The 12,081-nt window shown below is 43.3% G+C and overlaps 1 protein-coding gene across 1 annotated transcript; it reads left to right on the top strand.

Moving 5' to 3' along the window:
• The first annotated feature begins 3,185 nt into the window (after positions 1-3,185).
• Positions 3,186-8,961, top strand: LOC128904255 (uncharacterized). The gene is made up of 2 exons (XM_054188331.1): positions 3,186-3,240; positions 4,638-8,961. Exon 2 carries the CDS (start codon positions 4,644-4,646, stop codon positions 5,985-5,987), a length of 1,344 nt encoding a protein of 447 aa, XP_054044306.1. The 5' UTR covers positions 3,186-3,240; positions 4,638-4,643; the 3' UTR covers positions 5,988-8,961.
• Positions 8,962-12,081: the final 3,120 nt, after the last annotated feature.

Raw genomic sequence — 12,081 nt, 5'->3', positions numbered from 1 at the left:
TATTGGAAGATCTTGCCTCTTTTGTGTTCAGAAATTGTTAAGTCCTTGTTGTTCTATGAGGACCCTATCATTTCTAGATTTTATCATTCTGCCTATATAATCTGCTTTTACATCAGTATGAACTCAGACTAATTTCTCGACTAGGCATTTTCTTGACTCATTGTGGTCATTGTAAATAAGACCTGGCTGAAACCAAATCACAGAAACATGTGATTTTTATTCCATTTGCTGTAAATTCTTTGCTGAAATTCAGTGGCAATAGTAGGGCACAGCTATAGATAGGGACATGAATGGTGTTTGCCAAACCTTGAGATTGGCCTGCAGTGACTGATTTGGTCCAAAATATAAAGAAGCTTCTTTCTTTACCATAAAGTACTGATGCATTGTATAAAAGATTGTTTTCTATACCTCTGACCCACTGTGGTTGGGAGGAACAGGTTGCAGCCCAGCTGTGGAGCTGTAACTCAGCACGAGGAGCTTCGGTGAAACAGCGTTGATCATGCACCGCAGAAGAAAGGTAATTCTTCAAACTTGGGAGAATGGCAGATGTCACAGATTCTTCGCTGGAGTAGACAGCAGCGGTGTGATCTTCTATAGAGACAAGATTCGCCAGGTAGGATCTTGTAAGAACAGGGTTTTGTGACTTCCTATATCTTCTTAATAATGCAATTCTCTTTGGTGGACAAATGAAGAAAACACATGAGAAACACCACTCAAGTGAGTTCGCGTGATTTGCAAAACTGATAAATGTAGGGTATTGCGTGAACTTCAGTGGGAGCCAGGAGTGAGTGACAATGTGACCTTCAGGAGGTACCAGATCACAAAAGGTTCTTCCTGGGTGGAAACACAAAAAGGTTTTTAAATCCTTTTATGACTTGGTGTCATAAACAGCTGAAGTGATGAGATGGCTTGCCCTCCCTGTATGCCCGCCAGCTTTCATGCTCTTTGGATCCCTCTGAGGCTGAATTTACTGTCAGCCTAAAAAGAAATAATGCATTGTTTTCTTGGGTTAATTTTCTGCTGAGCTAGTGAGCTGTATGGGCTTCCTACAACTCCTTCTCAGTGGTGGGGAGGTCTTGTTTTGGCTCATGTCATTTCTTGAATGTGTCTTTGTTCTTCTTATAAAACTAATAGACAAGACACAGTAGGTTCCTGGCAATTACATTCTAAAAAATGTTTTCTTAAATGGTAAAGAGATGAGATAATTACAGTAGATAGGGCTTAGTATGTCAGAGCTCTTGGCTGTACACCTTCTGTTTATTCAAAGATTTTAATAGTAAGCCCCGAAAGAAAACCACTTTAGAATTTGACTAATCATGGTAATGCCTTCAGCATTTTTTCTCACCTTTTATAGAATATTCAGTTGCTTTGCAAGCCTACTTGGTATGTCTGAACTTCGAGGTGCATGTATACCAGCTGGCAGGCCTCTCTTTTTCCAAACACACACATACACAGACAATCATAGGTCTTGAGGGTATGTTTTTCTTTCTTTCATGTTATTGACTCAGGCATCTAATTTGTAAAGAAAAGTTGGTGTCCAGGCACAGCCTTGTGCTTTACAGTTCCTGGTGATTAGTATTTTGCGTCCCATTCTAATGTACCCAGTTCTTTTCATGTGCTGTGTAGGGAGCTGAGATGCTCTGGATTAAACTGTAAACCAAGGACCTGATGCTTGGATACTTCAGGAACTTGTATTTCTGCAATGTGCAAAGAAGCACCATCCAGACCTACACAAGCGAGGGCTGTCCAGACGTGAATATTTGTAGGCTGCACTATGAGGATACATTCCACGCAGTATGAAAGCATGGGGTTGTATTTGAGTCCATCCTTTCTCACTACTGAGCAATATAGCTGCGGCTGCAGGCATATGGCTTGTGAAGCCAGCTAAGGCTTTGGTGGTACGTTATACAGCGAGGTTCTGGATTCAACCTTTAAGTGCAGCTTTGTTGTTTGCGTCTTGCTAACGTGATGGATGGATTGCTTGCAGAAGCTTTGAGCAGGCCCTTGCATTGTTTTGGTTGTCAGTGAGTCGGCACAGATCCTGGCGTCTCTCTGTCTGTTCTGAAGAATGCCCTACACGTAATGGCTGCAGGGGCAGATACTGTATGTGGTAGGCTGGACATGACTGTATCAGTCAGCATACACTTCGTGTAAAAAATGCTATGAGTATCTTGACAAGAATCACAACTGAGGGATTTTAATTTTTAGGAGGAAACAGTGAATGAAGACAAGGTTTTTTTAAAAAAAAATTAAAAAGCCCAGAAGCTGTTGTATAGAAGTAGCCAAGCAACAAGGTGGTAGTCTGATGAAAAAAGCAAGTACAGCAGAAATTGGAAGAATAGCAGCCAAACCAGAACTGTATGCAAAACAGGAAGAAAAAATCAAAACTACTCAAAAACAAGATGGGGGAAAAAAGGGGGGGGGGGGGTGTGTGTAAACACATACTTCTGTCCCTTTGTGCTGAAAGCTCTCTGAGTACAGGTCTCTTTTCTTACACATCTGAACTGCTCATGTGCTCTGGACAAGGTATTCGTCTGTTTTCGTTCAAAAGATCAAGCAAAGCCCAGGACTTTCTGCTTCAAATATACCATGGTATTTTTTTTGTTGCAAGCAATTGTGGACTCGTGCAAGAGCTGCATTTTGATCATCCAGGCGCACAGTGCAACTTGCTTCTAACCTGAGTTACTGACTTGAACCTCTACCTATCCAGCCGGTGTGGCTGTCACACAGCGGAGTCAGATGACTCAAAGCATTTGCAGGAAAAGTACACAGGGAAAAACAACTGTGATTTGTGTCTAGTTTAGTGCAAAATGAAAACTTTTTTTTTCCTTATCTTGGGGTCGTTTGTCTCACTGTTACAGCTTGCATTTAGCTTTACATGCAAAGTAGGTGAGCAGAAATCCAGGAAATTACATTTGAGAGACATGAACAGCAGCAGCACCTCATTGAATAGCGGAGAATTTGCAGGAAAACACCTATTGTTATTAAACAAGTTCAGGCACGCAGAACCAAATGCACTTGTTCTACAAGAAAGGAACATCAAGAACGGAGTTCTGGGATTTCCAAGTGTGTAGAGATGCTTGCAGGAGAAGCTGAGAGCGCTCCACCATATTTGTCTTCTCGCCAAGTTCCCTCCCTTTCTGTCACTCTCCGAAGCTAAGGCTCCTCCTTCCCATCAGGGAAGTTGGAGACGCTGACACCAGCAGCCGCAGGGGCTCATCGCTCATCCCTTCCCAGGCAGTGAGTAAATGCTTCCCTCCTTCTTGCCGTGCTGCTCTCCTTCACGCAGCTGTGATGCTGCCCCACTCCTGAGGCGATGCCCCACTCCCAGCAGCCAAGGGCCATGGTGGGAGATGTAGGGAAAACAAAGGTGGCTGTTTGTCGGGCTTCTGGTCTTTCTGCTGGTGCTGGCAGCTCTGGTTAGTTTTGGTTTCAGATCCTCATGTGAGCTCAGCAGAGGGGAATTCCTTTCTGAGGCGCAGGAGGAGAAGGGCAGGAAGAAGAAGAGGGCCTCCGTGCAATCAGCTGGCAAAGGGGAAAATGAGGAGGCTGCAGAAGTCAGGGAACAATAAGTGCCACCCATGCAGTTCTCAGCAAGCTAACACGTGACTTGTTCAGGTGTTGCGCTTGCCAGTGCTGGGTGAGGTGACAATATTTGGCTGTAGAAGGACACAGTTTGGCACCCCTTATTTCTTTTTGCTTTCATAAAGCAGAGATGCTTGAAATTTTGCATGCTAGATCTTCGCAAAAAGTAATATTTTCTAAGACTAATGAGGCCTTGGATGATAGAGGGAGCAACATAGAGCCTTGCTACACATTGTTGTCCATGGGGAACAGGCATCTAGCACCCTGGGTTTTGGAAAGATCATTTTATTCTCCCCATAGCCTCTCCAGTGTGGATGGGTGGATTGCTTCAGAGAGATTTTCGCACCAAGAACAAAAACCTCCACAGCGATTACACCTAGCTCTTATACAGGGCTCCAAGGCAATCTGATCGCTTCCTTCTTGTCTTGCATAGCTAGGCTAAAGTGAGGGACAGACCATCTGCGGAAGTTCAGGACACTTTCTCCTGGTGTGTGGAACCTGTCTGGAGAGGGCTGCTGCACTTATGATACTAGCTCTGCTTCTTGCTTCTCTGTGTTGATATCAGAAGTAGCGAACAATATTCTGTGCATTCCTAATATTAAATCCCAAGTAGATAATATTTATCACTAAGGAGCTTTGCTGTTGCAAATGCTTGAATGGAATATATAGTGACTTACAATTACTATTGTAATTTAATTAAAGTTCTACCTAGATGAAAAACATTTGCTCTCAGAAACAATTCCACTGTGTTAAATTAAAAGTATGAATCAGTGCTCACCAATGTGACTAAGTTTCCAGCATGGAGTTGCGTTGAAGCCAGGGACTAAGCCAGATGCTTGATACCCTAGCTCCTGAACTCAGAGTCTGTCAGTGTTATCAGTATGTCTGTGAATGCAAAACCACAAGTTTATAGTGTAGCCTGAGAAGGATGGAAAGGCAAAATGGTATGCCTTTGGTAAGCAGAACAGTTTGCAAAATTATGCATTTTATTTCTATCTTTGTTTCATGGAGCATGATTTCATAATTTGTGCCTTCATGGTTTGCTTTTGCAGCAAAGAATGATGGATTTCAAAGAGGAAATTAAACCCATTTCAGATACTTGTATTAGTGAGACCAGTTCTGGATTATCTGTAAGAGCAGGAATGACAGATCTTCAAGGACCACAGATGCTTCCTGAGCTACCTGCACTGGCAACCCATGAGACTCACCACATCTTTGTCAGTTATAGTAACATCAATTCAGCCTGGGCGAGGAACCTTATCCAGAGCCTAGAAGCCATGATTCCGAATCTGAAGGCCTGTTATCATGAGAGGGACTTTATACCAGGTAAAACAATAATTGAAAACATGGTTGAGGCCATTCAAGGAAGCCAGAAAATTGTCTTAGTCCTCAGCCCTGACTTTGTCCAGAGTCGGTGGTGCCTTCTGGAAGCCAATCTCTCTGTCTTCCAAGACTGTTTAGAAAGCAAGCCAGTGATCCCCATCATGCTGGTGCCCTGTTTTGTGCCAATGCACCTCACTCATTTGACTTACATTGATGCCAGTGACACCCACTTTTTGGATAAGGTTATCAAGGTCATTTGCACTCCCAACCATCAGATGAAGAATGCCACCATGGTTCCTTATAGCCCTCCATCCCTTTACAATGGGAAACCCCTCCTGGCCCTACCTGCAGTGGATGATCAGGTCATTCCAAGATGCAGAGGAGGCACATTCAGTGAGGCACTGCCTGACCAGCTGAAGATAGTCTGTGAAGATACTGAGGTCTACAGAAAGGCCATCCGGATGATTAATGAGGTATCGTCTAGGGTATCACCTTTTTCATCAGTCAATATTATCTTCTGGATATCAGCTTGCCTGTTAGGAAGCTTGTATTTGTTTAATGCCATCTTCTTATTTGTTTCGTTAGGCCAGGACTCTGGTGACTCCTATACAACTTTCCTTGGCTGTATTATGGTCTTTGCAACTTTGTCTAGTTTTTCTACTCTTGTTAATTATGTCTACAACTATAAAATCAAATCAGCTGATGAGAAACTTCTGGAGATGTCCCAAGTTGCTGGTGAGGCCAACTCATTGCTGATAAAGGATTCCCTGTTGGTTGGCTGTGATTCCCGAGTGAAACTCCAGTTAGTTTACATCTCCCTTGCAGGGTGCAGAAGGTACTTCTCAGAGACTTTTGGAGAGGGAGAATACTCTGCCGAAGAGATGTTCCAGCGAGCCTTGCACTATTTCTCCTCTGATTATGCCTGTTGTGTAGCCAAGAAGCACTTCCAATTCTACTCAGGGACCACATCGGGGCACTGGGATGAAGGGCCCTGTTTTTGCCAGTTTGTTTCCCACTGCATGGAGAAAGAGTCCTGGCACTGGAATAGTGGTTATCGTCCAGATAAAAGAGAACTGTGAAGAGATTTTATGCTCTGAGAGTATAATAAGAGTATAATAAGAGTGTTTATACTCCGAGCAGTTGACAAGTTAGATATGTATCTTTTTCTCTTGATAAAAACAGCTTTGGGTAGCAGGAATAAAAAGGGATTGTTTTCTATTTTCACTTGACCCTCAAATAATTTCAAGACTAAAATACCGGCAGCCCAAAAGTTTATGGTGTAAGTATCAAAGGGAAAAAAATCCTTTCTTCACCTACTGAGGTAGCTACACTTATGCACAGCCCTGAGGAGCCACCCATAAGATAAAGGTTAGGGGAAAAATGTGTAAAATATAAAGTGTTTGGAAATGCAGACATTCAAGCACAAGGCAGAGGGCTCACTAAAGGCTAATATAGGGGAAAATATCCACTGGAAAACTTTATTTACCCTCAATTTTAGGCTTATTTGCAGGGGAGCTAAAAAGAAAAGGCTAGGAGATTTACTGTCTGTTGAGCACAGCACATTCTTTACTAAATCCTCTTTAATTAATCTTCACTGTAGGTTGTACAAAAGAGATGGGACAAGTGCTCACCTCCAAGTCTAGTCTTGTCAGTGTCTATAAGGAGTTGCTGTGCTGTAAATGAGTGTGGGGTAGAGTGCTAATGAAAAGGGCAGCAGTGGGCAGCGCAGAGCAGCAGTGGAATCACCAGTGACCAGTGTGGATTCTGGAAATTCATCCCTTCTGGACACCAGTGTCTTTAGATGGATGCCATCAGTGATGCACCCCTTTATTTCTGGCCTGGAGAGCTCCAGCTGGGGAACAACAGTGGTCTGTCAGAAGGACAAATCCCTGACTTGTCCTTTTCAGGGATGACATTTTTAGTCCACAAAAAGCATTTTACAAGGCTGATTTCTGCCTACATCAAGAGGTTCCTTCTCTCTTCTGCACCTCAGCGACCCTCTGGACTTCAGTGGATCATTGGTTATTTTCAGGTGGTAGTTGTTGGGTATATACAGTTACAAGAAAAGGGAAGGGGTGTCATGCAAGGGGCCTGACCTACTGTGTCAGGGAAAGAAACCCGGGGCAGTTGTACTGACGTACTGCTACCACTGGGCATCACAGATTGTGCGACTTCCCAGACCAAAATTGCTGGGTCCCAGACATTCAATCACGTTGTTGCCACTCCTGCTGCTGGCCTGCCCAGCCCAGAAATAATAGAGACATCTGTCCAGATGCATCTTACCTGGAGACCTAACTGAGGCCTCTCAAGTCTTAAGAGCACTTCAGCTGAAAGTTTTATTTATTAAAAAAAAAAAAGGATGATATTTTCCACCCAATGGGCAAATTCAGCTTGGATCCTGGAAAGCAAATCTGGGCTCTTAAGCATTCCTGTCCTAAACTAGTGGCTTATCATTTACATGATGAACCAATCCATTTGATTTAAAGATGACAAACACGTTGTTGTTTATAGTAACTGGTAACAGCATCAGCTTTATATCCTACAGGTCTGCTGGCTTTGCATATGCAAAAGAGTGAGGAAATCCCTGTGTTAACACTCTCCAGTTTTGTGGTTTTGGCTGCCAACATATGCCATGATGTAATAGCTAAGCATGATTTGTTTCTTGTTTTTCTACTGCATAAAATATTTGCAGATTGCTGTATGGGTAAATGGACATAGTTTCTTTTTTCTAATGAAACTGGTAATCGGAAAGATAAACTTTGGTCAAAACCGATCAAAACCCACCATCATGCTGTCTGAAAGGGTAAGATTGGGTAGAGAAGAGAAGATTCAGGGGGATCTTGTCAATATGTATAAATACCTGATGGGAGGGAATGTGAAAAATGGAGCCAGACTCTTCTCGGTGATATGCAGTGAAAGGACAAGAGGCAGTGGGCATAAACTTAAATACAGGAAATTCCACTTAAACATGAGAAGAAATCCCCTTTTACAGTGAAGTTGATTGAACATTGGAACAGGCTGTCCAGGGAGGTTGAGGAGCCTCCATCCATGGAGCTACTCAAAATCCACCTGGACACTGCTCTGAGCAACCTGCTGTAGCTGACCCTGCTTTGAGCAGGGCATTGGATTGGATGATTTCCAGAGGTGCCTTCCAATCTCAACTACTCTGGACTTCTGTAGTTCTGCAATTTTGATATAGATGATCACCCTCAAAGCAGAAAGAAATGGATGATTCACAGCTGAATTGTTGTATTACTACTAAAGAAAGCCTATTTATTACATTATATATATATATTGCATCCTATAGTTTCCAGTAAGACCCACTTAGAATTTTACTGAGGATGTTACAGTTAGCTTTGTGTTACTGTTTATATATGTCCTAGAAGTAGCCGTGTTCATGTGCAAGTGCTATGATAGCAGAGGTGAAGGAATGTTCAGAAAGACCTTCCCATGAAAAACAACAACAGTAGTTTTATGGGTATATATTTCACAACATCTGAAGAAAGGAAGGAAGGAGAATCCAAGGGCTCACCACTTGTGCCCATCTGCTGGCACCTGAGATGAGGAGAACTGGGTTTGTCAGAAAGAGCGTCTTCCCCATATGTCCATTAACCGTGCCTGCTCTCTCTGCTTTGGCATCATGTTTCCAGCAGTCTGAGTGGCCAAGGAGCAGCTTTCCATCACAGTCACTGATCCAACTCTGTTATTCATCCCACCAGTGGCTTATATTATGGCTTGTGTTTGATCTGAAAACGAATACAAACGGACATGAAGAGTACACAGGGAGAAGCCAGTCGCTCTCATATCTTCCGTTTGATTCCCTGTCTTCCTTCCTTTAGTGTGATCACAAGTGTGCACCTTATCTCCTAGTCTACTGATTAAAAAGCAGAACCACCTCCTTCTGCAGCTTGATAAACTGAACATATTGAGCAAATAATATGTATGTCAAATAAATAAATTACCTGCCATATTTTAATTGGAAGGTTATGGATTTTCATTGTTTCAATATCTTGCTTTCACTTTTGCAAAATGTTCATCCTTGTTTGCAATAAAAAACCCAAACCAAACACACTTATTTAGTGTCCTCTATCACAATGTGTCTATAGTTTTACATATTTACACCATAGTTTGTCTTCAGGCAAGGAACAGAAATCCAATATGACACTTAAATTCTAGCCCAGCTCTCTGTCTCACTTGTGCTTACGTACGTGAGTTTTGTGTCTTTTTTTCAGATGTGTATGTCTGCTGGAAACCCCTCTAGTCACTGTGCTTAACATCTGTGTGTGAGAGCCGGAGCACCTCCTCTGGCCTTCCGGGGGTTTGGCTGCCAGGGCTCATGGCTAGCTTGGAAAGACCACACCTGGTGACCTTGAAGTCTGTTGTGAAGAAGGCTAGAGGCTGCAGCAAGGGCTGAATTGCCCCTCCGCCCCTTCCCCAGGAGCTGTTTTAGGATAGGGGTTTCCCGTTAAGTCCTGCCCAAGCTACAGCTGCAGTTGGGTCACAGCCGTGTCTGTGCCTGGCCACGTGCCCTGTTGATCCAGACCCTGACCCTTGGAGTGAAGTCTTGGCTTGACCTGGGACCTGCCACGTTGCTATGGACCTGCCTGGCAGTCACTGGGCTGTGTCTGACCCTGGCTACTGTCTCCAGACCTGATCCTGGCCCTGACTTCCAGGCTTGACAATTGACTTGGCTTCACATGCACCTGGCAGATCTGGCTATCTCTGGTGGTCCAGACTCTGTACTGAACCTGATGACTACCACCAGTCCTGCCCTGCTTTTGCCACACCTGGGCTGTGTGGACTGAGACCTTCCTTGATGATGAGGCCACTGCCTACACTAGCCACGTTGTCATGTGTGGCTTCTGGCACCTCTTCGCTTAGGGAGAAACTGTGCCGTGACACTATTTGTCAAAAAATGGATCATCAGTTTCCTAGCTCTTCCTTCTGTCCCTCATAATTTTTTCTTCTTCCCGAGTCTTATTCAAACTAGTTTTTGCCAGAAGTTCCTCTTATCAAGTAGTGAGAAAACTTCTGGTTTCATTGGCTCATCCATCTTTGGGAGGAGACTATCACTGTATAGTTGTCACTGTACTCTGAAGGTCTAGTCAGAATTGGCTGCCAAAAACATTTAGACCCTAGATTTTGATAGCCCTCATGACTGAACTAACTCAGGAGATGCAGGTGTCCTCTTGGTTTTACATGGTGTCCACTGTGATCTGGATCTAACTTTTAGTTTTTATACACATACGTAGGTAACACACACTGAGCCATATCTATGTATACAGCTCTTTCCCAAGCATTAAAAATGTGTTCCTTATGCTTTTATTCTCCGTGCCCTTTGGGGCTTCTTCAGAGTAACAAGTTGTGGGTAAGACCTGTCTTTCCAGCCTGCACCAGTCCGTCCTGGGACACTGCAAGAGCTCTGCTAAATCATTGCACTTCTTTCCCACCAGAGCACAAGACTGTCACACTGTAGTGAAGTCTCTTAGCAGCTCAGGCAATGGAGCAACACTGAAGACTGAGAAAGAGCTAAAAAAGTAAAATGAAGAAGATCAGCAGTTGAGTGCTCAGCACTTTAGCAACAGCCCCAGTATAACCGAATCTAACGTAGTTAAAATATTCCTCCAACCTGACGACACTTTATGGGATCGAAGACAAACTCTAGTTATTGCTCCAATGCAAATTGTTGTAGTTCTGGTAAATTTATCATAACTTTCATGATCATTGCCATTTCCCTTAAATTTCCATCTCCTGGAAAGACCTGAATGTATAAGAATCTATCTTCGTTTTTTTAAAAGGAGGCCCATAGCTCCTGTGCTTGGAGAAAAGGGATGAGAAAGCAAACTCCAAATAATTTAGTGTTGAGAATCAGAATAACCGAAGTAGAAATAAATTAGTATTATTTTAACAAAAAATGTGTCACTCAGCCCCTTGGGAGCTCACGCTCTTTAGTCCCAGCAATATGGCAGGGACCACAAATGCCTCCGACAGCAATAAGTGCTTGTTAGCAATTTTAATAGAGAAGCTATGGAGGGCATGACAGGCTGGGTAGCATTTTAGTAACTCTGTTCATAGCTGGTTTTGTCTATTTATGCCTTGGGCAGTGGAAAATTCTGAAGGGAGGAAAGACTGCCTTCTCTGAGAGCATCCAAGTACGGTCAGCTGGGCAGAGGGAAAGGAGAGGCTCCCGGCATGTGAGGCAGACGTTCTGCAGGATATCCCACACCTAAAAAGTTGGGGCAGAGAAGAGCTGCACAGCTTCATCTTGATAATCTTCTGTTATTTTCTAGCCATTCAGATGTTGTTGTGGGAACCCAGAAAAGCAGGGCAAGCGTTGCTGGACTGACAACAGACAGGAGGAAAAGAAGGTGCTATGGGTGTGAATGGCTTGTTCATCATGTGTTGGTCTTTCGTCTCAATCTGGGGTCATTGTCATACATTTGCACGAGTAAAGCTTAGTTTTAGTGATTCTAAAAGGCCTTTGGAATGCATATAAGAAGGGAAAAGTGCAGTCTGGTCAATTCCAAAGGTTTAGAGTTGGATCTTTGCACAATAAAAGTCCCTGCACAGATGGCAGTCTCTCTGCCTTTTGGAGCTGCCCAGGAGTTTCCATGTTAGGATACATGGTCAGTGACGCTGTGGGATGCTTGCTCTGGTATTGCCTATGCATACTTACTCAGGAACTCTTTATGTCCCCTAGTCAGCTATTTTAGACTGTGGAAGAAAATAATGTTTGATTCTCCCTAGACTTTCTGATGAAAAAAACAAATGGCTCGTGCTGCTACTCTTGTTTTGATTTTGGGGGAGGAAGGGGCGATTTTTTTGTTTGTTTATTTTTTTGAACTAGAAATGCTAGAAGAGTAAAACCTGGTCTAAGGAGATCCCACTGAAGTTCCCCACATTGGTCATGGCATTGAAGAGTGGGGGACCTGTTGAGTCCCCAAAAAACAGGGTTGGCAAGGATCAGAACTGAACAGACGACTTCTCCATTTTTACTGTTAAATACATGTGAATAAAAGTGGCAAAGATCAAATTATTTAAACAGTCAGGATTAAAATAGCTTTCAACTACAGTTATTGTGGGTTTGTTTCCATGCATCTTCCGAAATCACGTAGACCTCCAAGAAGACTGGGAGGACAATGCATGAATTTCTGATTAAAAAGTAAAACGCCT

The sequence above is a fragment of the Rissa tridactyla genome, chromosome 1 (assembly GCF_028500815.1).
Source record: "Rissa tridactyla isolate bRisTri1 chromosome 1, bRisTri1.patW.cur.20221130, whole genome shotgun sequence".
Taxonomy (NCBI): Eukaryota; Metazoa; Chordata; class Aves; order Charadriiformes; family Laridae; genus Rissa; species Rissa tridactyla.
This window is presented reverse-complemented; position numbering and strand designations above follow the sequence as displayed.